Source organism: Leptodactylus fuscus, chromosome 2, assembly GCF_031893055.1.
Source record: "Leptodactylus fuscus isolate aLepFus1 chromosome 2, aLepFus1.hap2, whole genome shotgun sequence".
NCBI lineage: Eukaryota > Metazoa > Chordata > Amphibia > Anura > Leptodactylidae > Leptodactylus > Leptodactylus fuscus.
In genome coordinates this window covers 188,985,895-189,011,471 of record NC_134266.1, presented here as the reverse complement: position 1 = coordinate 189,011,471, position 25,577 = coordinate 188,985,895, and the positions used below count along the sequence as shown (strand labels likewise).

General features: G+C 40.0%; 1 protein-coding gene across 2 annotated transcripts in view; it reads left to right on the top strand.

Annotated features, from left to right (window-relative positions):
- The window catches only part of NALCN (sodium leak channel, non-selective), a 356,507-nt gene that overhangs the window by 52,202 nt on the left and 278,728 nt on the right, over positions 1–25,577 (top strand). For both annotated transcript variants that reach the window (XM_075265321.1, XM_075265319.1), the window contains 5 exons: positions 419–547; positions 2,262–2,444; positions 15,016–15,099; positions 15,910–16,049; positions 21,427–21,555. In XM_075265321.1, the coding sequence (XP_075121422.1) occupies positions 440–547; positions 2,262–2,444; positions 15,016–15,099; positions 15,910–16,049; positions 21,427–21,555 (644 nt within the window). In that variant the 5' untranslated portion in view covers positions 419–439. The remainder of the gene's footprint in view (positions 1–418; positions 548–2,261; positions 2,445–15,015; positions 15,100–15,909; positions 16,050–21,426; positions 21,556–25,577) is intronic.

Genomic DNA, 25,577 nt, shown 5'->3' with positions numbered 1-25,577 from the left:
ATATACTTATGTGTTTAGTAACCTTCACCCACATCACCTCTTTGCATCTTTCAATAGGTGCTTCTCCACTAATTCAGATGCAGTGGAATTTTTTCTGTAGCCCTTATTATTCCTGCATTTTTTTCTGTAGCCCCCATTATTCCTGATTTTTTTGTCTCTAGCTCCCAATATTCCTGAGCAATCTGTGTTGTTATGAGGAGCAGGACACTATGCAGGCTAAAAAAAAAAAATCCAACTGTGCTGGAATCAGTGAAGAGGCTCCTATTGCAGGATGCAAAGCGTTGGAGGAGGTGGTGAAGGTCCTCTTTAACTATGACTATGATATTATTTATCACTGATCATTTACACATTTATTGATACATTACTTATACTATTGTTTATTTGCTGCCAATATTTCCTTTTTTTGTGTGTGTTACAGAAAACCAAAAGTGATAATAGTATGCTGAAGCGAAAGCAAAGCTCCAGAGTAGAGGCTCAGCCAGTTACAGATTTTGGCCCTGACGAATCCCTCTCTGATAATGCCGATATCCTGTGGATTAACAAACCAGTGAGTTATCTTTTTTTTTTTTTTTTTTCTTTAATTGTGCACTTTCATAGATAGAAAAAATAGGACTCACACACTGGGATGCGTTTGGATTTCTCAAAATCTGTCAGTTTGATATATCTACAGCAGATTTTGCTTTAGATGGTAACAAAACACCTCCATGCAATACCTATAGTCTTGATATGTAATATTCAAAAGGAAACTTGTGTTCTTCCTGAAATTGTATATTTGGGATTCCACATTGCCTATTACAAATATGTAATACTATGTGGCTGTGGCTATAATGTGAATTTTGTAGTCCTGATTGTGTATTGATATCAGATCCAGGGGTGAGTGGAAGGAGTGAGTAGAACAAACCAGTTTCCCACACACGACTTGACTTAAATTACCATATCAAGTGAATAATTTCGGATTCTCCCCCTTTTCAGAACAGCTGATGGAAATGTTAAATAACATTTACTGTGACAGTTCAACATATAATGACACATATTTACTATTGTGGATAGAACTAGACACTTGTGTAAATAAAGTGCACTTTGGCGCGCTTTAGTATGGAGTAAAATTTTTCTGATTTGCTAGATTTGTGGGAATGTCCTGAGTTAGATGTGCCAAAAATACATCCAAATTGTGCTGCAAATTCTGGCTTGAAGTAAGTCAAAAGGTGGTTTGAACTTAGACTACACACTGTAAAGATTCGACTCATGTAAAACAGAGCATCAGCCACTGTTATTAACCTGGCAATTTCTCAGAATGCAACTCTAAGTTTGCACAGTCTAAGTCCGGGTTCACACGTGGTTTTTTGGGCCGGATTTTGACGCGGAATCCGCATCAGAATCCAGCTCAAAAAACCATCTCCCATTGACATCAATGGGAGCCAGCCATTTACTTTTTCCGTAAGCAGTTTGTTCCCACTCGTGGAAAAAAGAATTAACCTGCTCTTTCTTCAGGCGGATTCTGCGGCTGATTCAACCGCGGACGTCCACCTCGTGACACTCCCTTCGCGAGTGGAATGCCGAGACTGGATGCCGGTGCATTTCAGCGCTGAAATACCACTCCAAATTCAGCACCATTTTTCTCCGTGTGAATGCACCCTAAGGGTATGTTCACGTGGTGTTTTTTGATTTTTTCAGCTAGAGGAAAAAAAAGAAGGGACATGACCTATCTTCAGGTAGACTCTGCCTTGAAAAACCTATTGAAATCAATGGGAGGCGGGGGGGGGGGGGGAAACACGGTGCAGTTTTTTTTTTGTCATGGTTTATTGATGCGTTTTTCAACATGTTTTTTGCAAAAAAAAAGCATCAGAAACATCAGAGTGTTTTTATAGGGAAAATTTTCAGTTCCATATAGTGTGCTGGATTTAAAAACTGCAATGAAAAACCCGTCAAAACCACATCATGTAAAAAAAAAAAGGTTAAAAAAAATCAGTTTTCTAATTCCTGAAGCAGAATTTTCAGCCTTCAAAAAACTCCATGTGAACATACCAGTTAGTAAATCTGTGCCATTATTTTAATGTTGTAGGTTTTTTTTAATTTTTGCTTTTCTTTTCTGTTTTTAATTCCACTGCCATTGCAGTACTTCAGTTTGATGTTGAGAAAACTCCAAGTTCTAAGAAAAGATGTTTAACACAATACTTTGTACATGGCTGAAATGATACTTGTCATGTAGAGTTAACTGTTCACATTAAGAAAATTATCTTAAACTGTTCTCTCTTTTCCAGTGGGTGCACTCATTACTACGCATTTGTGCAATTATCAGTGTCATTTCCGTATGTATGAACACCCCAAAGACCTTTGAACATTATCCTCCTCTTCAGTATGTGACAATTGCCCTTGATACCCTATTGATGTTCCTTTACACTGCAGAGATGATTGCAAAAATGCACATCCGAGGAATTGTCAAGGTGAGATAAACATTACATAATTATATAGCATGGAGTTTTTGATGTCTTTCCCTTCACACTTCAGATGTTCACTGGATCCCGAGACATAATCTGCATTGCAAGTACAAAATGTGAAAAGTTAGGTTTAGTCATTTGCATCCTTTTTGATGCTTTCTTACATCTGTTTACTTCTAAATCTTTTTTACAACAGAGAAGTGGTAAAGAGATATCAGGATGTTATTTAACTTCTTCTTGACTTTATAACATATACTTATATACTTGTTATTAAATGTTTGATATTTAATAAAAGCTTTTCCATCTTTACAAAAATCACAGCTTCATCTCTAAATGTTAATGGGATTCTACCATTAAACTACTTTTTTTTCTAATTACCACGTCGGAATAGCCTTAAGAAAGGCTATTCGTCTCCTACCTTTAGACGTGTTCTCCGCCGCGCCGTTCCGTAGAAATACCGGTTTTAACCGGTATGCAAATGAGCTCTCCACAGCAATGAGGGCGGGCCCCAGCGCTGAAAGGCCGATGAGCGCATCCCCATTGCTGCTCGAGAGCTCTTTCCTGCGCCATCTCCTTCTTCTGCAGCAACTCCGCCTCTTCTGGCTTCTCTTGCTCTTGCAGTTCAATATAGGAGCCGGCCGGCGGCCATTTTTGGGTAGCCACTCTTGCAGTTCAATACAGGAGCCGGCCGGCGGCCATTTTTGGGTAGCCACTCTTGCAGTTCAATACAGGAGCCGGCCAGCGGCCGTTTTGGAGTAGCCGCTCTTGCAGTTCAATACAGGAGCTGGCCGGCGGCCATTTTGGGGTGGCCTCTCTATGCTCCTTTATCTAACTACAAGAGCAAGAGAAGCCAGAAGAGGCGGAGTTGCTGCAGAAGGAGGCGGCGCAGAAAAGAGCTCTGGGCAGCAATGGGGATGCGCTCATCGGTGTTTCAGCGCTGGGGCCCGCCCTCATTGCTGCGGAGAGCTCATTTGCATACCGGTTAAAACCGGTATTTCTACGGAACGGCGCGGCGGAGACCACGTCTAAAGGTAGGAGACGAATAGCCTTTCTTAAGGCTATTCCGACGTGTTCATTAGAAAAAAAGGTAGTTTAATGGTAGAATACCTTTAATACTAGCCAGCCAATGTCACCGGGAGCAGCGGTTTGTAGGAAGGGAAATGGTCTGCAAAGGTGAAAGTCTAAAGCAATTGTCTAAATGCATCAGAGAACACATTAGATACATTGGGGGCCATTTATCAAGCCTCCTACACTTGTTTTCTTCTCATTCTGCCCCTCCCCCCCAAGAAAAAAAAAAAACCTGAGATATTTGACATCAATGGAAACCTAAGCTGAGTCATGTGACTGTTCAGCTGACACAGTGTCTCATGTGTGGACAGAAGGTCAGTTTTGTCTATTCGTTCCTATGTGAATAAATAGAAAAACTGAATTCCTGTCCACAAAATAAAAATTGTTTTGGTCATATGACACAGCTAAGGACCAAAAGGGACCAAATAGCTCAGCCACTGGAAGAAGATTGGCTTCCCTACAGTATGCATAATGCATATTTCTAACAGTCGGAGAATAAACATTTACATGTGATTGCTATTTTAGGCTAAGGCCCCATGTAGTAGGCTGCAGTAACAAAGTGCTATAGGAAAACCGCGACAGCAATGCATCATGCTTTTTCGCGCAGCCCTTTTCACAGAAAGTCCGCTACAGAGATTATCTCTGCGGACTTTCTGTTTTCATTATACCTATAGGGAAACTGCCAGTGTTTCCATAGGTATAACTGATATGGCGCAATTTCCAAAACAGCAATGGTTTTGGAAACCACAGCATGTCCACTGCTCATATTTTTCTGCTATGCTTGGATGGGTTTTGCTATAATCCCATCCACTTTGCAGGAATTGAAAAGCGCCACTTTTTTTCCACGGGATTTCCGCCGTGGCCAAACTGCGGAAAAGGGAGCATTAAAGGGATTCTACCATTAAAAACTTTTTTTTTCTTGTTGACACGACGGAATAGCCGTAAGGAAGGCTATTCTTCTCCAAACTTTAGATGTCTTCTCCGCCCTGCCGTTTGGTTAAAATCCCGTTTTACCCCGGTATGCAAATGAATTCTCTTTCAGCACTGGGGGCGGGCCCCAGAGCTCAAACAGCACTGGGGGCGTCCCCAATGCTGCGAGAGAACTCTCCAGTGCCGCTACCATCTTCTTTAGGAACGGGGTCTTCACGCATCTTCTTCCGGGGTTGGCTTCAAACTTCTAGGCCTCAGGCCTAGGGCAAAGCCGACTGTGCATGCCTGCTGCCCACAAGAAAATGCCCACAAATACTGTGTAAGCGCAGTTGGCTTTGCCCTAGTCCCGAGGCCTAGAAGTTTGAAGCCAACTTCTGGAAGAAGACACGTGAAGACCCCGTTCCTGAAGAAGATGGAGGCGGCTCTGGAGAGTTCTCTCGGCAGCATTGGGGACACCCCCAGTGCTGCGAGAGAACTCATTTGCATACCAGCAAAAAACAGGATTTCAACCGTATAGCAGGGCGGAGATGACATCTAAAGGTAGGAGAAGCCTTTCTTAAGGCTTAAGGCTTTCTTAAGGCTATTCCATCATGTGAGAATGAGAAAATAAAGGTTTTTAATGGTAGAATCCCTTTAATGTGAGTGACTGGGAACAAGAGGCATTATGAGGTGGAAAACTGCCTTCATGTCGCGCGGGATTTGGATCTCGCTGAAGACGGTTTCTGCTGCTGATGCAGCAAATAGGAGGCTGACGTCAACAGATCTACATAGAAGGTGGTGTGCAGGGACGATGTAGGAGGTGGAATGTTGGCCAGGAAGGGTATGACACTGCTATGCTTGGAGTACAGCTGTACTTCGTGAGCTTCATTAGCATAATATCTAAAAACTATATAATTAAAAAATGACTGTGAGCAAAAGAATAGAAAAGGTAGGGCCAACTTATTTACTTTATTTATTATTGTTTATTTAATACAGCACCATTAATTCCATGGTGCTTTACATTTGGGCATTTACATACAGTACAAAAAATATACAAACAGATATAATACTAACATTGACCGACTGGCACAGTGGGGTAGAGGGCCCTGCCCCCGAGGGCTTACAGTCTATGGGGGAAGAGGGATAGAGACAGAAGGTAATGAGAGAGACTGTTCAGGTGGTGGTGTGGTGACAGTAGTGTTATTGGAGGTTGTAGGCATTCCTGAATAGTTTTCAGGGCCTTCTTGAAGCTTGTGATTGTGGGAGTCAGTCTAGGGCCAGTATAGGGATTGGCAGAGGGGAGCAGCTGATGAAGAAAGGGGTCGAGGTGAATTAAGCGAGCAGCACAGTTTAGGGTGGACTGGAGGGGGGCGAGGGTGTTTCCTGGGAGTTCATGGAGAAGGGTGTTGCAGTAATCTAAGCGGGAGATTATGAGGGCATGGACTAGCGTCTTAGCACTTTCTGGGGTGAGGTAGGAGTGGATTGATATTCTTGAGTTGGAGGCGGCAGGATGTGTTGAGGGTTTGAACATGCAACTTGAAGGATATATCGGAGTCCAGGGTTATCCCAAGGCATCGGAGCCGAGGGACAGGGGTAAGTGTGGTTCCGTTAACTTAGATAGATGGGTCAGGTGGAGGGGCCATACGGGGTGGGGCGAAGATGATGAACTCCGTTTTCTCCATGTTGAGTTTGAGAAAGTGGGAGGAGAAGAAGGAGGCTATGGCTGCTAAACATTCTGGAACTCTGGCCAGCAGGGAGGTAATGTCTGGTCCAGAGATGTATATTTGGGTGTCATCATCATAGCAATGGTATTGAAAACCATGAGATTCTATGAGTTGGCCTAGGCTGAGGGTGTAGATGGAGAACAGAAGGGGTCCTAGGACAGAGCCTTGGGGGACACCTACAGAGAGTGGGCGTGGTGAGGAGGTGGTGTGCGAGTGGGAGACACTGAATGTGCGGTCGGTGAGGTATGAGGAGATCCTGGAAAGGGCCACAGTAGCATAGACTTTATAAAGGCTATTCCAACGTGGGTTTATTTACAAACAGATATTATGAATGATAGAATCCCTTTAACATATCTGCATTGTATCTGACATTTCTTCTTTTTACAAATACATTTTTGCTTACAGTTTAAGTGATATCGTTTTAAGAATAATTCAGCTGAGGGGACAGAAGTGAACACTCAGAGAAGCGCAAGACCTGGAAATACACCATATGTTGTTATATAGCTGAATGCGCCATGCTGTCACAAGATGTGAGAGTAAAGCACATCAGGCTGCCATTGCCCCTATCAGACAGGTGGCAACCAGTTTTTGTTCTAACCTTTTAGTAACCAACATGGTTAAGAAAATTTAAAGCTGAAACCAGTGTGCCTCAACAGAGATATATAATAGGTTTGACCTAAATATGTGAGGCTCAATTTATGAAAAATACATGAGGCCCTAAATTCATTTGCTTCTATGCAAAAAAATTTCCAAAAGAAATTTAGTATCATGTATTTCAATCTGTGCAAATATTGTCCAAATTGTGATTTTTATTTAGCGGGGAGAAGATAAAATGCTATTATTGTCTTATTTTGCAACTAAAACCCTGCTAAGTAATTTTAAAGTAGATTTCACATATTCAAGACTTGCGAAACAGAAGAGGAGAAAGCTCCCATGTGCCTAAAATCACCTTCCAATGAAACTGTGAACCCCCCCGTGGAAGTAGAGAAAATGTTAAATGCTGTAGATACCTGACAAATCTAATAACATAGCTAATGACCCAGTGCTATGGAAGAGCGCTGAGAAGATGTTAAATAATAGAATTAAAGGGACAGTCCAGTGCAGGGGTAGGCAACCTATTTTGTACGGCGTGCTGTTTTAAATGAAAAAAAAAAATCACAGATGAGGTCCTCGGAGTGCCGCGCAATAATTGTAAGTCTGACGTCCCCTGCTAAAGTCATAAACCACAAACCATAACACAAATGCGCTTACTGCAATTTCCTGGGACTGTACTTTGCCATTAGAAGCACTGAAAGTCCATGTGCAGCCCTCAAATAGTGGTAAATCTATGTGTCCAGGAGCAACGTATGAGAGCAGCCTTATAGTGTTAACATGATATGAATCTGGATGCAAAACACACCTTTATACTGAATAATGTCCCATAGCGGCCTCTTTACATGGTATTATATTCCATAGCAGCCCCTGTGCATGGTATTATGTCCCACAGTGGCCCCTGCACCTGGTATTATGTCCCATGGCAGCCCTTACACAAAGTATAATGTTCCATAGCACCCCTGCATACAGTATTATGTCCCATAGTGGCTCCTATATACAGTATTATGTCCCATGGCGGCCCCTGCACATGGTATAAGGGTGCATTCTCACGGAGAAAAATGGTGCTGAATTTGGTGTGGACTCTGCGTCAGATTACACGCTGAAAAAAAAGCCTCCCATTGACTTCAATGAGTTCCTTTTTCTGCTAGTTCCACACCAAATTCAGCACTATTTTCCTTCATGTGAATACACACTTATGTCCCACAGTATCCCCTGCATACGGTATTATGTCCCATAGCAACCCATACATACAATATTAAGTCCGATAGTGGCCCCTGTGCATGTTATTATGTCCCATAGTGGCCCCTGCACTCGGTATTATGTTTCATGGCAGAAGAAGTCGAAGAAGAAGAAAACAGAGCGGATCCAGAGCGCAGGGAATTTGAGTGACGTTATTTTTTATGTTTTATCATCTTCCCTGAGGCTCCACTTTGTATACTCTGGGGTCTGAAGAGACCCCACAGTATAATAATAGCAATTTTGTTTCGGCAAGGACTTGGGCTGCCCATGCCAAGGAAATAAGCATCGCATGCCACTCTTGGCACGCTTGCCGGAGGTTGCCGACCCCTGGTCCAGTCGGATAACATTTTTTTAGAAAACAGGCAGAATGGGTTGAAAACATAAACCTCACCAATACCATCAAAGCCGGCATTTTTCTCTACTTGTGTGGTCCTCTCACCATGCCAAAAATATGGTCAGTCAATCACTGGCTAAGGCAGGTCCTCACTGTGGGCACGTATTGGTGGAGTCTTCCTGCCTGCTGATAAGCTAAGCAGAGAAAGTATTTCCTTATGCCTCTATAACCTGTGCTTAAGGGGGAATGTTACTTATAGCCCCTTTCACTTGACCTTGAACCTTATATTCTCCGTATCAACAAATGTAATGCTATGGCACACCCTACCAATTACTTTAGTGAACCACTTTATTTTGTGCATTTTTTTCCCCGAATTTACCATCCCCAGTTAAATGTTTGCCATCACTTTATTTGCAAAGAGAAACCGTGTAATTTTTTTCCAATGCTTGACAATGACTTTTCTAAAGTCATTATTCTCATAGTTTGTGTTTGGCATACGCTAATATGTATTATCTGAAGGGAAAGCAAATACTATTGTGATATAAAACTAATATAATGTACTTCTCTTTTCTCTCGTGCATAGGTTTTATGTTATGCAAAAAGTGTAGTTTTCTATATTAGATACATTTTTCAGATAAGGAGATGGAAAATGAGAAAGGAATACAAAATGAAGTCTGAAGGACATATCATTTTAGTAGCGAATACGCGCATTATTTGATATATTGCAATTAATTTTTACAGCACAAATCTTCTAATTGAAAATTTAACTTGCAAGCACAGAATATCATATCAAATATAAGCCACAGATGAAAATCTCTTTATAAAGGGATTCCCACAAAAAAAGTGAATCCACAAGCAGATGGCTTAGACGGAAATGAACTGACCCCAGGGAATGAGATATGAATAGAAAGAGAGTTCTCACGCTGTGATAAAGAAATGGGGAAACCCTTTCATATCTTTTGTGCGGATTAATTATTCATCTTTATGTCACAAGCAAAGAGCGCATTAAATACAGGATTGCTGCAGGTCTAGAAATAAATATTGTTTCACATTCCCTAGATTTAAAAAAATACAAAAAACACATTAATATTTAAGACTAAATCAAAGCATAAGGACAGCTATCAGCCTTACATATTATAATTTAGTGGCATCATAAAGTATGTTAATAAGCCATTATTTGGCCATATATAAATGCTGCATACACTGAACTGAAATGTAGTCAAAAGGCAAAAAATGGACCATTCACAAAATACAAATATAAAAACTGAAAACTTTTGGGAATATTGGCACATGAAAGAATTGTCATTTCTCTCTCTCTGGTCTGTTGTTGCGGATTATAAAGTATCCTGATACTGGGATACTCAATATTCTGCAATCCGTGGGGGAACCTAGCGGCATTATATAGTTTCCATGTAAAATCAATGTATTGTACGCACATGCTGGGTCATCAAGAATGTAAAATATGGTTTGTAGCTGCTCTATGCTTTGGTTAAGAGGTGAAGACTTCTCTTTTATTGACTAATAGTTCCCTAATAGGGTATTAGTATATGAATTTTCTAAACCACACAATCTCTTTATAGGCTTCCTGTCACCTAATCTAGGCAGGCAGTGTGCATAGAGTAGGAGGAGTTTAGCAGATTGCTATATATATTTATTTATTTATTTTTTGGAAAAGATACAGTATAACTTGTCATTGTTATCCATTTCTATCTAATTTCTTTCTATACTTAGAGCACGTGAGTCGGGAGGTGGTTCTAACATTGAGTGACAACCTCTCCTCTAACACTGTGCATACAAATGTAGCTGTCAATCACTGTTGGGACCGCCCACTGGACTCAATTACTCCCTTTAAGCATAAAAAGAAATGTATAACTAAAAAGTTATCATGTCTACAGCTCCCAGCGCAGAGACTGGGGCAGAACTATAAAGCAGGGAGCTTCATCAGGCTTGTATTCACTATTAACCGTTCCCAGTTTTAACTCCTCTGCGTATTCTCCAAGCGCAGATGAGTTGAAACTAGGACATACCTCCTGGGACAGTCCTGGGAATCCGGGACTATCCCGCTGAATCCGGGACGGTTGGGAGATATGGATATGACACTGTGTATGAAGGCTATTACAATCATAGAACAGACTGCCCAGCAAGACCTTGCATAAATTTCAACTTTTCCTGAAAATTTGTTGTCATTTAAAGGAGGGCTTGCAGAAATCCATGTACTTGTACATGCTACAAATACAACCCAGTGCAAATATTTAAAACTGATTTTCAAGCTAGTTGCAGAAATTTAGCTACAACTTCTGTAACAAGTTTGCAATGTGTAAACATTGCTTTTATGTACTGTTTGGATGTTAAAATTCAGTCCCTGAAAACTGAACTTGTCAACTGAGAGGCAGCAGAGAGGAGAGAAGAGTGTAAGCAGCTATAATGGCAGGCTATGTACCTTGATCTAAATGTAATATAAACCAAGTCTGTCTTTTAAGTTGTGGACTCAGAGATGAATTCTCAAGGGCTGAACTTTGACTGACAGTTTTTATCTAGCATAAAGTTGGAGCATAAAGCAACATTTTGTTGCAAGAGTTAATACTATTGGAATTAAGACCTGAATGTAATTTTAGAATAGTGGCTGCATAGAAGACCATGCACACACTTGATGGATGGCTAGCTGGAAGAGGTGACCAAGTACTTAGTAGAAAAGGCTAACTGTTTTAGTTTTTTTACCGAACTGCCTTCTTTATTTCTCTATACACAGCCATCAAAAAGTGCTGTGTATATAACAGAAACAGCACCATAATCACCTGGGTAAATCTTAAAAGACAGGGTCTAACAAGGCCTAGCAGAGCAATGACTGTGACAGCTGTCACATTATCAAAGCTGATTTCCCCTGTAACTAGGGCTGCGATGACAGCCCAATTATAGGTAACATATACAGTTTAAGCATAAACGGATAAATCATGTGCCCTCAGAGTTTATTTCTGACCTTTTAGGAGACAGTTTAATAACAAAAAAGTTTAAATAAAACTAATAATAAACAATAATGAAGTAATTCTAAACATTTTTTAAAATATTTAACAATTAAAAACATTAATAACAGACTGCAAACATTTCCAAAGCCCTAGACATGACACCATTTCATTAAAGGGGTTTTCCAGGCAAAAAAAAAAAAAATGTTTTTGTAAAAAAAAAACTGTCTTTTGGTGCTATTAATGGGTAAGTAAATGCACCCATATACCTTTTGCAGTGTTTTGAGTGATTTCTGGGAGCTCCTGCATTTGTTTATTTGATTTTTTTTATTATGTAGATTGTGAGACACATACACACACAGGCTCACATACACACACAGGCTCACAGTTTACATTTTTCCCTATCAGTGTGTCTTTGGAGTACGGAAGGAAATCCATACCAACATGGGGAGAACATACAAACTCCTTGCAGATGTTGTCCATAGCAGGATAGAAACCCAGGACTCCAGCACTGCAAGGCTGCAGTGCTAACCACTGAGCCACCGTGTTGCCCCCTCCTGCATTTGTTTGTCATGGTTCAGCTTCCTTCTATGTAACTTCCACACTAACCCTTCTCACCTTACTCCCCCCTCTTTTCTCACAACCCCCTCCTTCCTCTGTGTGCCTGCAGAGTCAGTATAGAAGGAGGAGCCATCCCACAGGAAGAAGCGTGGAAGGGGGTGGAGTAGTAGTCATGATCCGTTTCCACAATGGGGAAACAGATTGTCACCGGATAATCAGAAACTGTCCCTGGGGCGTTACTATACCTTTTTGATTAATTATGTTATTTAGAAAGTAGGAGGGGGAGGGTGTTTAGATTAGTGCAGGGATCTCCGTTATTCTGGACAATCCCTTTAACTAGGTCTTTATAATCAAAAATTTGTAGCCCAGATTAAATGTGCCATACTGCACCTTTTTAACCCTATGCCTAGTGTAACAACAATAGTAAATCTGGGCCACTGTATGAAAGGTGGAGCTACCTCATTCAGGTCTATGGGAGTAAGTTCACACTGGGTTTTTTGGTCAGGATTTTGAGGCCGTATCCACCTCAAAATCCTGACCAAAAAAGTCTGATTTCAATGGGAGACAGTTAGTTCTTTTTTTCTGGGAGCCGGAACAAACGGAACAAAGAAGCGAGATGCTCATTCTTCAGGCCGAATCGCCTCGCGATTCGCCTGAACACACTCCCTCCTCCCGACTAGGCCCATTCATTGGGCCTAATCCGGAGTGGAGTATGTGACTGGATGCTGGTTCAGTGCACCGGCATTCAGTCGCGGCTACCCGTTTTTTGGTCCGGAACCTGAGGCGGCCACCGCCTCAAGTTCCGGACCAAAACACCCTGTGTGAACCTACCCTGGGAGTGTTTTCTAGACATGCTGTTTACAAGGAGGGGCAGTAGATGAGCTGTGATATCATTTATATCTGTAGAGGATGTAGGAATCGGCCACTGGTGTTATCTTCTATTGCAATTTTGTCTTTGATGTAAATGTAAGTAAATGATGCAAAGAAAGGCTTCACACAACTGGTGTCATTGTACTACTATTAGGTTTAGTGACCAGAGTGAAAATTTCAGGCTTTTTAAATATAATAATATAGAAAATTGAAACAAAAGTACATTTTTTTAAAGGTTTTACATAAAGACATGGTTTGAAATAGGTCATTTTCTGGTGATACATTTACATTAAGTTCAATAAGTCATGGAAGTAGAATAGAATGTGTATACAGGTTGATTTCAGCTGCTCATGGAAAATAGAATTTGCAAGCCGCACATTTCAAACAGTACAAGAGAAGCGTTTGAAAGCATAAAACAGCATATTTAAAGTCAGCAAAAGTGATTATTTGTACTTACATGGAACTGCCTCAAGCTGTCACTTGTAATGTATGAGCCAAGCTTGCAAGAGAGCTGATGGTTTGGGGAGCAGCCTCATTCTATGTGGAGACGATTTACATGTGAAAATGCATAGTGATGTAAAATAACCAATACAAACCTAGGGCAAAAATTCGTAAAACCCATATAAATATTTCTATACTGGATTGGATGCTAATAGGAAGAATATTCAACCATCTTGTATAAGAGTCTGTCACAGAACAACTTCAGGAGAACAGACACCTTTACATGGCTGATGCTTAAAACATGTAGAAGTTTTATTTTCAGACAGCTGGTACCAGAGGAGTGTGGCAAAATCCCCCCCATGAGCGGACAGACTTCCATATAAACAGTTCTGTGACTAGACAGACTGTCTTTAGGCTTGTAGCAGTGAATATACATAGATATAAGTATATACATACCCTACACACATAAAAAAATAATATTTGTGCATTGTATATAATCTGGGTCAGCACTAATACAAAGAGTGCATAAAGGAATGAAAAAAGTCATAAGTTATATGCAACGTGTCTGTAATGTATATTACATTTTCTTCATTCTGCCATGCATTTGTGTAATATTTTATTCATAGGAGAGATATTTTAGTTTTTTGCAACTTAGATTTTTATTTTTATTGAATACATCAAATATAATAACCTGAATAAATTTATCAAAACATAATGTAATGGTTGGTTTAAAGAGGACCTTTCACGTCCTCGGGTACATGCGGTTTTATATACTGATAGAAAGCCAACAGCGCGTTGAATTCGGCTCACTGTCGTCTTTCTCATTATGTGCCCCGGGGGAAGAGCTATCGGTGCAATTACCAATAGCTCTTTACTGTCAGAAGAGCGTTCCTGACAGTCTAGCTGGGAACGCCCCTCCAGACAGTACTGTCCGTAGTGCTATACTTTCAGAGGGGGCATTCCTTACCGCCCAGCCATGACGCTGAGCGGTGAGGAATGCCTCCCCAGTACTAGTCGATGGGCGACTACTGTCACAGGGGGACATTCCTCACCACTCAGCATCATCGCTGGGCGGTAAGGAATGCCCGCTCTGACAGTATAGTACTACAGACAGACTGTCAGGAGGGGCATTCCCAGTTAGACCGTTAGGAATACCCTTCTGACGGTGAAGAGCTATCTGTAATTGCACCGATAGCTTTTCTCCCCGGGGTACATAACGGGAAAGCCGACAGTGTGCTGAATCTATATAAAACCGCATGTGACGGAGGACATGAAAGGTCCTCTTTAAAAATATTTTTTATTCCTATTAAACACCTAATATTCTAATTTCCTGTGGAATCATGGGAATAACTACAAATGGTTAAAAGCCATGTAAAACAAATCTAATAGCTATTTTACATATATTAGTTGCATAGTTGTATGGCATGTAGTAAAGTAAGGGCTCGTTCACATCTGCGCCTGGTCTCCGTTATGCAGGTTTCCGTTTCCTGCACAAAACAGGGGCAGGAGACGGAAACCTGCCGGCATGTTTCAATCCCATTCATTTGAATGGCCTTGAAAAGTCTCCAGCCGTGTGCGCCGGTGAGCGTTTTATGCTCTCCGCGGCGAAACCGTTTTTTTTTAAACCGGACACAGAGTCGGACATTCTGTACTCTGAGTCCGTTTTTTTTAAAAAAAAGAAAAAAGGTTTCGCTGCGGAGCGCATAAAACGCTCACCGGCGCACACGGCCGGACTCGGCATGACAGGTTTCTGTCTTCTGCATGCAGAGGACGGAAACCTGAAAACGGAGATCGAATGTGTGAACCCAGCATAATTATGTTTGGGTTTTTTTTTGCCAAAATGAATCATTTACTACTGTTGAACTTTACTTTTTCAGGGAGACACATCCTATGTCAAGGATCGTTGGTGTGTTTTTGATGGATTCATGGTATTTTGTCTCTGGGTATCCTTAGTTCTGCAGGTAATTGTGAAGAATACAAATTTAGCATGTGGAGAGCATAACAAATTATTTTACAATATCGATATAAAAGAGGCCCTTTCAGCACCTATACCAATTTCAGTTGTTTGCATCCTTCAATAGGTACTGCTGCACTGATTCTTAGACATTTGGAATGTTTTCTGTAGTCCCCATCATTCCCAAACTTTAATTACTGTTATTTTCAGCACATTTAGGCTAAGGCCCCACATTGCAGAAACGCAGATTTTTTTGTTGCACATTTTGTTGCGTTTTTTTAAGCCAAACCAAGCATGGCTACAAATGGAATGGGAACTATATAGGAAGTTCTTATACTTCTTCTCAATCCACTCCTGGCTTTGGCTAAAAAAAACCGCAACAAAATCTGCGACAAAAAAAGCTGCGTTTCCACAACGTGGGTCTTTAGCCTTAGACTCCCCCACTGTCAGGTGGGTGGTCTCCGTCCTTCTGCTCCAGCCCAAGACCACCCACCTGACAGTAGAGAGGATAATTGTGCTGAAACTAACAAATTTATGTATTTGGTTATCAGCTGCAAACTGCTTCATGTAATATTTTAAGCAATATGTACATAATAGCAATTAGTAACCTACAAAAAGAATGATAAATTAAGAAATGTTCCTTGAAAACAAAAAGACCTACCGTACACAGTGTACTGTAGTTGTTCAGAATTGTAGCTGTTCATTAATGCAGCCAAGCACCAATAGGGTGCCATCATCTGTAAGATGGCGGCCCAGTAATTATATGGAAGATGAGTTTTATGTACTACTTAGCTTTTCTTTATCTGTTCATAACCAGGTATTTGAAATAGCAGAAGTTGTTGATCAGATGTCTCCATGGGGAATGTTACGGATTCCTCGTCCTTTGATAATGATTCGTGCTTTTCGTATTTATTTCCGATTTGAACTGCCAAGAACAAGAATAACAAACATTTTAAAGTAAGTCATCTTCTAATGTTCTTTCCCATTGCTGCCATAGCAACTGTATATGTTTAAAGATGCTGAGTAATACTGGCGTTACATGAAAAAGCATTACTTTTCTCCATGTAATGAAAATGTATTCTTTGAAAATCTAATTATTCACAGTTTCTGTGATTTTGGAAACCTTATTATTTTAAGATCTTAAATAGACACTGCCGTTTCAACAAACTTTGCATAAGTAAATACTAAAGGCGATTATAACTTTATGATATATGTTATCAGAGAGAAATGCCTCTTTCTCCTCTTTTAGGCTGTTTCCCTACCCCATCCCTCTGCTAAAATAACTTTTACTGTGAAAATCACTGCTCTGTCTGACTCAAGATGGACTGCCGGTCACATGACTCATGACTATAAAAGACTATGAAGAGGGAAGGGTGAAGAGCAAGTAGCAAATGGGATAAGGAATTGGTTCAATCTCACCACTCATAGTAGCCAGCATATATTTCAGTCATAGCTCCTCAGGGTCTCCATGTTACTGGCTTTCATCTACACAATAGCTCTTATTCCCACAGAGACTCCCGCCCTTACAAGGGCAGTATACAGCTGTCCCTTAACGGGTTTTTATTACCTACACATTTGATCAGCCTTGAGATCTGGCAACTCAGGGGATCCAAAAACATCCACAAGGGCTCAAGGACAACATATAATGGAATATAGAAATTTAATCCATGTAGTGTTTATACTGTGTGATGTACTTGAGCCCTTATGGACTTATTTAGATCCCTTGAGGAGTCAGATCCAATGGCTAATGAAACATATAAGGACAGTAAAAACCTGTTAAAGAGGGCCTTTCAGGTCCTTGGGCACATGCGGTTTTATATACCGCTAGAAAGCCAACAGTGTTCTGAATTCAGCCCACTGTTGGCTTTCCCGTTATGTGCCCCGGGGGACGAGATATTGGTGCAATTAGTGATAGCTCTTCAATGTCAGGAGAGTATTCCTAACAGTCTAGCTGTGAACGCCCCTTCATTCCTATGTACATCCAAGTACCATGTCCTTCCATCCAGGACATGGGAAGTGTGTTTATTTTGTTTTCTTTGGGCATTAATGATTATTCCCTCCTGATGAGATGTTAATCTATAGTGAAACACATTGAGGAGATTTGTTAGTTACATACGAACGCTACTTTGTCCCCTTATTGCTGGGATACTATATACAAGTTTCCGGCGCAGGCCTCGGGCAGAGCCTACTGCGCTTTCCCAGAGGCCACAAGAAAATGGCCGCTTACTTACTGTGTAAGCAGCCATTTTTCTTGTGGCCTCGGGCATGTGCAATAGGCTCTGCCCGAGACCCAAGGCCTACAAGTTTCACCGCCTGCGCCGGAAGAAGTCACAGGTAGAGGACGTTCCTGAAGAAGATTGAGGCAGCGGATGGAGAGTTCTCTAGCAGCAATGGGGACGCCCCCAAGTGCTTTTTGAGTGCTGGGGCCCGCCACTAGTGCTGCAAGAGAACTCATTTGCATACCGGTGAAAACCGAGATTTCTGCAGATCAGCTGCGCGGAGAAGACATCTAAAGGTAGGAGATGAATAGCCTTTCTTAAGGCTATTCCGACGTGTTAGGGACAAAAAAATGCATCTGAATGATAGGATCCCTTTAATGTCTCTTATAAGCAGCTGTATTATGGCTATGTTTTATATGAAATGATAGGCAGCATGGAGGCTCAGCAGTTAGCCATGCAGCCACTGAGCCCCTGCAGCCATGAGACCTGGGTTCAAATCCTGCTAAGTATAAGATCTGCAGGGAGTTTGTATGTTGTTGCATGTTTGTGTGGGTTTCCTCCCACTCTCCAAAGACATACTGATAGGGAATATAGATTGTCAGCCCTATATGGGACAACGTATGTAAAATTGCTGTGGAATATGATGGCGCTATACAAGTAAGCTAAATCAATAACCTATTTATGCCACCAGTTTTTTGGTGGGTTTTTTTTCTGTCAGATTCCATCCCCAAAAAAACTTGCTTGCTCTATTATATCCTGCATGTATTTCCCCTCAGGAACTTTCTCAGTTTATAATGCACTAGGTGAAGCACACACAGACACATATATATGTATGCATTTGATCTTCACCTTTAATCTCTTTTGATCCTGAAATAAAATCCAGCTTCACTGTCACAGATTAAAATGTTCTTCCTCAAATGTAATTAAAATTTAGAATTATATGATTTTTCACAATATTGGCAATGATCCTAAAATGTAGATTATAACATTAATTTCATTCCATATTCATTTCAAATTATTTATTCAATGCATAATTCACCTATTAATGGCATTATTGACACTAAAATAAACATGGCACCTGTCAGATTGCTTATTACAATTTTCCCAAATTACCAGAGGTTCCGAGATCTAATTTCCTGATTTGCATTTAGTTAATTAAAACATAATTTTGATTAAAAGCGCCTTTAGATATGTCTGCTGATTTCTACAAATATTGTATAACAATCTAATGGTAGTACAACTGAAAATGTGTTTTTTCCAGTACAGAACACGTTTTATGAAGAATTTGCCTTTTTGTTTTTTTCACTGATAGCTTAACTTTTGTTTTCCATTGTTGTACCAATATGATGGCTTTATTTTGCCAAGACAAGTTGCAATTTTAAATGGAATGATTTTGGAGTTCATATAATGAATTGGAAAAAAAATTATTTATTTTTTATATGAAGTTCACTGTTAGGGTTAAATAGTGTGTTAGCTTTTTTGTGCGGGTTATTTATTATTTTATTTTTAACTAAATAAAGTTGTGTGTTAGGGGGCGTTCACACTACCGTCAGTGTCCGACAGCTAGTGTCCGCTGCTAGATAAAGTTGCAATTGCATTGGTTGTACTGAGGAGCATAATAAAGTTAACATGAAATATTTAACATACAGCAGATAATACCGTAAAAACTAAAAGGTGTTTTGTTTTGTTTTTTACAATTCTACTTCATTCTGAACTTCATTTCTCAACTTCGTAGTACACTGGACAGAACATTATATTAAATGGGGCCACACGGTGGCTCAGTGGTTAGCACTGCAGCCTCGCAGCGCTGGAGTCCTGATGCTCAAATCCCACCAAGGGCAGAAAAAAAGCACCTTCAAGGAGTTTGTATGTTCTGCCCGTGTTCGCGTGGATTTCCATCCCATATTCCAAAGACATACTGATAGGGAAAAAAATGTACATTGTGAGCTCTATGTGGGTCTCACAATCTACATTTAAAAAAAAAAAAAAGAACATTATAATAAATGAAGGCCTACCTCCAGTTATAAACAAATTTTCATAAAAGAATAGTGCATTTAAATGTAAGACACTTCGTAATATATCTTATCGGGATCTGTCTCCTCCCACTTAAACTGTTCTGCTGCTCCTTATCTGCAGTCTGACTGCTTATTGCATTATATCTGTTCCTGTATTCACCTTCACACATACAACTCTATGGGGCATGGAGGGGTGGGAGTAGGATTTTCCTGTCGGCTGGTTAATTTAATGTATTGCCTGATTCTGTGTGCTAATAGCCTCTTATCTACGGCCTAGAATTGTTAAAAAAGCACTAACAGCAGAGTGAAATTGGAGAAATTATTTGAGTGTCTTTTCTATCCTTCCTTGTTTCTTCATAGACTAATATGAAGAAAGTAAAGCCTGAAAAGTGGAGAAGAAAACATATTTCTTCAATAAGATATATTACAAAGTTTCTTATTTTTTTAACCTGTACTATATGTTTATAATTGGTAAATTACACCGCTAGTTATAGTTACAGCACAGTAGTCAGACATATGCCTGGTAACAGCTGTATACCTGTGTGTACATCACATGACCATGGTCAGACTTTCATCCACTAGAAGTAAGCAGAATGAATGACAGCAAGCAGAGATCTGGAAAACTGTGAGAAACAGATACAGAAAGTGTATTGGTAAATTACAAAACTTTTCATTATACAAATAACATTTACATCTCCATATTTGTCTGAAACTGTACAACTCCTTTAAATTTTATTTATAAATGAAATTTTAAGTCTTCAGATACAAATATACTTACTGCGTGTATCGATAATTGGTTGAAGGGAAGCTCATAAAATGGATATCAGAAGCTCTTATAATGCTGACAGGGCTGAAAGAGAAAGTGACTACTGGCTGTTATGGGTCATTTATTTATGTTTCTTACTTGCCCCATGATATTCCACAGAGCTGACAGACATTGTCAGTCACTATCCCATATGGGGCTCACAATCTGAATTCCTTCTCCATATTTGTTTGGAGAATGGAAAGAAACCGAAGTACCCAGCAGAAATCCACAAAAACTTACAATTCCTGGCAGATATTCCCTTTGGTTGGATTCAAATTTAAAGGGGCTTATCGGGCAATTTTTTTTTTCTAAAGGTCTGTTAGTCTATTAATGGATTAAAAGTACACCATATACTTTTAGCAGTGTTTTGAGTGATTTCTGGGTCTTTGTAGGAGCTCCTGGCATATTCTGCATTTGTTTACTGGGGTTAGCTTCCTGCTTGTAGCTTCCTGTGTACCTTCCACACTACTTCCCTGTCACTGCTCCCCCCTCACTCCTTTACACCCCTTTCCTGTCTTCCTAGCTAGGTTATCCCATCCACTACTAGGCCCCCTTTCTTGTCTCCCTAGCTAAGCTATCCTGCCCACTACTAGGCCTTCACAAGTATCATAGCTACTTAGCCTCTGATCTGGGAGATGGCTCCTCCTTTCTCCTTCACTGTACGCAGGCTGGAGACGCTTCTCTTCTCTCCTAGCCCTAGCACAGACCGGAAGTATCTGTGAGGCTTGCGCAGTAAAGATGGAGTTGCACATATCTTCCAGTCACCTGGAATAGAAGGGGAGCCGTTCCCAGACAGGAAGGCACGTAAGTATTGATGGGGTCGGGAAGGAGAGGAGAGTACTGGTGACGTTCTGTTTCAGAAGTGGTGAAACAGAACGTCACTAGATTATCAGAAAGTTTCCCTGAGTCAGTCGTATGGGTAATTACCGTATATATTCGAGTATAAGCCAAATTTTTAAGCACAGTTTTTGTGCTGAAAAAGCCCCCCCCCCCTGGGAGGGGGGTGGTCTATGACCAGCCGCAATATTAATGTATAGAATATCCCATCAAATAGTGAAAAAAAAGTAGCTTTAAAAATTATATAAAAAAAAAAATTCTAAATCACTCCTTTCCCTAGAATACATATAAAAATAGAAAATTACTATGAGACACAAACACATTAGGTATCCTTGTGTCTGAGAGTGCCCGGTTTTTTAGAATAATTCCTGAGTCTATTTGAGTGTTATATATTTGAAATATTGCTTTACTTTCTCACATTATGCGTGCAGTTAATGTTAACATGTCTTTATTTATAGGCGTTCAGGTGAGCAAATCTGGAGTGTCTCCATATTTCTACTATTTTTCCTGCTTCTTTATGGAATTCTTGGTGTTCAGATGTTCGGGACATTTACATATCATTGTGTGACAAATGATACACAACCAGGGTAAGTGAGTAGCTTAATGCCATTACATTTCTAATTACAATAACATGTCAATGAGGCATCTCATAGGGGTTGACCCTACCAGTGTCCATCAATGACTTTTATTAAATGGGTTTTCCAGGACTCCACTATTGATGATATTTTTAAAAAAACTTTTCATTGAAATCTGTCTCACAAATGATCCCACTCCAGGGAAACACTGGCAATCAGTTATTTGCTAGAGCGATGGGTTAAAGGAACTGTACAGCTCTGTATACTCTATATACCTCTGTGTAACAGTGGAACATTTACTGTAAGCTCAGTACCCATTCACTTGGACGGGACTGAGCTGAAGTACTTTTGTTGACTGTTACACAGTGTATGGGACTGTATTATTTTGGTAAACTGTGGTTCAGCTGATCGGTGGGAGTGAGCGGAGTCATACCCTACCAATCTGATACTTATGTCCTAGCCTAAGGGTAGATTATCAAAAATAAAGTAATTTAGAAACCCTTTAAGTAGGGATGTTTTTTTTTCTTAAATATAAGAAATCTTTTTTTTTATTTTCAAGTTTATGTGCAATTCATGATTTTTAATCTCAACTTTCTTGTTTTACTTAAAAAGACATAAAAGGTTCAGTGACCTGATGCAAGCTTACTCACCATACGAGATAGCTACTGACTATAGTGAAGAAACAGTTGTGCATAGCTTATAGAAAGAGGAGAATGCTTGAATGGAATATATCTGACTTCAGGGCTAACATAAATTTCAAAATTTTGATGCAAATAAGAACTGTGTTTCTATGAAAAGGCAAATTATTTGATTTGATTAATTGCACGACCTTACCTTTTGAGCAATGTGTGTCCAACGCTACATTGAAATATTGAGTATAGTAACCAAAAGGAAATGGTGGAATTAACTACTCAAAAAAATCAGTAAGGCCAGAGCCCTATGTGGCGTAAACACATAAAAACATATTACAGTCTTTGCAAAGTTTCTCCAGTCTCTAGCAAATCCCATCCATACATTGTGGAAAAATATGCGCAGTAGGTACGCTGCTATTTTCAAAACCGTTACAGCTTTGAAAATGCAGCATGTCAATTATACCTACAGAAACAAAAATAGGTATAGAAATATACAGAAATAGGTATAATAGAAGCAGAGAGTCTGCAGAGGAAACAGATTTTCTGTGAAAAGCGCTGTGGGGAAAAAAATTTAATGTGTTGCTGGCATGTTTTTTCCTGCAACGCTTTTTTGCTGTGGCCCACTACATGGTGCCTCATCCTAAACAAAGTCTGGTATTGATACATTCCTATTATTGTTAGTAACATTGGCCTTTGTTCTCTTTTAAAAATCAGTTCTTATATTGTGTTCCTGAACACCAGTGGCCATCTCTTTTTGCAAAAATTCTGTTATTAGGTGTGCTGTCAGCATGCCACCAGTTCATTCAATTAACATGACCACAAACTGGTTGTTGACAGCACCAGTCCTATAAACTACAAGCTAATATAATGTATAGGCCATGGGGAGGTTAGTAAACATAAAAAAAAATAGTCTTACTCCCCCTCTTGGGCTCCGACATGACTCCCTGCTGTTTTCAGGCCTCTTAAGTGACGTCACAAACAGCATGTGGGTCAGGACGGTGCCTGAAGAGACCCCAGAGTATAATAATAGCTCATGAGTAGTGAAACCACAATTTTTTAGATTGTGCAGAACCCAAAATTTTTGGAATGAACATACATTAAAACATAAGGAACATAAAGGTATTCCACTATAAACCCAACTTTAACCTATTCCAGACATCTATTACAGTGGATGTTGGGTATTTAAATATGATGGCCATGCAGTATTTAAATATGCCATCGCTCAGGAGCTGAACAGTCGCCATACCTACAGGTCTCTGCTGTAATGTACAGCAGAGACCTGGTGCTAATGTCTATGACCTCTACCTACATTTTGGGGGGGATTGCCACTCCCTGACACGGATCTGGGGCCGGTGATCGGTTACCTTGGTTAGCTGGGAGCCAATTGACGGCACCCAGGCTTGTCTGGTATTCATATGCATTAAAACTTGCTCTATGCTATGGATAACGTTTCATCAGAATATCACAAAATCATTTTGCCATTGTGTGTTGTTGAGGTTTGTAGGAAAAGTTCATTTTGAGAGATTCACGGCAATTATCAAGGTTACGCAAATTAGATTCAATTAAATATAAAAGGGCTGAGTTATTATAGGGGAAAAAACTAGTGTAAAAATGTGGTGTGTGGACTAATTGGCATATTAGGAAACCTCCAGCTCTTATAAATGTATTAGAAAAAGTAAGGAGAAGACAATGATCTGACCTGACGTTAAATAATTAATAAATAAATAGTTTCCATATTTTCTATTTAATGTAAAATGTTATAATATGTTGTAACTTTATGTATTTGTGGGTTATAGTAGTGAATATATGTTGTGTAGCCCAGCTTTCATCCTTACTATTGGCATGATTGTTTATAATAATATGTGATTATGTGATAATTTAGAATAATTCACCAAATCTCGGATTTAGTTTTAAATAAGGCTGGAACATCTACTCCATAATAATACTGTATTTCAGTCTGACCTGAATAGCGGTTTTGTAATCCTTCATATACTGAGCCTTCTATTCTGTTTGGGATTACGTTTTTTGTGCACTAATTGTGTATAGTACATGGAGTTGTATAATATTAATGCAGTGCAAGAAAAGGTCCAAATGGCTTGTGATTTCAGATACACTTACAGAATGAATGGACTTGGCATAAAAATATGCCTCTAATACCATGTAATAGTTGGCTCACAGCATAGGGCACCCCACTTGATATATTCAAAAGAAACAAGAGTGTAAAATATCAGAGGCAGAAAAGTTTTAGGCTTGGTATAGACGGGAAAGTCTGTCCGATGACTGTTATTTGCTGGAGCTGGGGCTTGAGAAGATGCACAGCAAGAAAACTCCATGTATTTGTAATGTGGCGCAGTTGAGTGGAGAAACACAGAGAATTACATTGGAAGCGTACACTTTGTTATGGCTGCCTGTTGTGTGGTGTATAATGTATCTGAAAATATTACTGAGCAATCCAGCGGCAGCTGGAAAATGAAGTGATCCAGCAGTCATATAGTAATGACTGTTCCCCAGCTGCACAAAATTACTTTGGATGGCTTGAATAGGCAGATTGTAATACAAAGAGAAGCATTTTATTTTCTTGAAAATACTAGACTTGACTCGTCTTAGAAGATATTATTAAAAATAGGAAGATGTTACAGTTCAAGCAACTATTCTGGTTTCATTGTTTAAGGATTGATTTACTGTCAAGAATTATCAAGGTTCATATACGCTATACAGACTCTGTACCAGCTAATAGGTGGGCCAGGCTTTATACGTGACTTTTAAAGGGGATCTCAAGCAGAAAATAATTTTTGCTAAAGATCTCAGAGTAGGTTTAAAAAAAAAAAAGGGCAACATTCACTTCACTGGTCCCCTGCTGATCCCATTCCAAGGCTTACTGCGTACCGCTGCTTTCTACTTCCCGGTTCAGTCTCCACATAAGAAGTGCCCTCATGTAGATTTGTGAGATATTGCTTCTTATAATTCATTAGAAACGATTGCTCCCTGCTAACAACCACTTTAGTAGTAGGAACGTAGTTTATACAGTATTAGGCATGTCTTAAAGCCCTCCTTACCGATCAGTGACAGTTAGGGGGCATTCACACTTGCACTCCATGTCCGCCCTGGGCTATTCCGCTGGGTTTCCGTCCTCAGCCCCAAGAAACTGGACAGGGGACGAAAATCTGCGATTGGCTTTAAAACCCATTCATTTGATTTGAAAGCATCACAACACTGACTGGATGGCTTTCTTCATGGATGTGAACTGTCTCTAAGAAGATCCACAACAATCTTTAAACTGGAAGATGCTGAAGTTATTAAACGTTCACCTGCATTCAAGTCCTTTGTTGATGGCATCGACTTTTCTAAATATTAACTTTTCAACATGATTGCTATGGATGAAATTGCAGTGTTTATATCCAC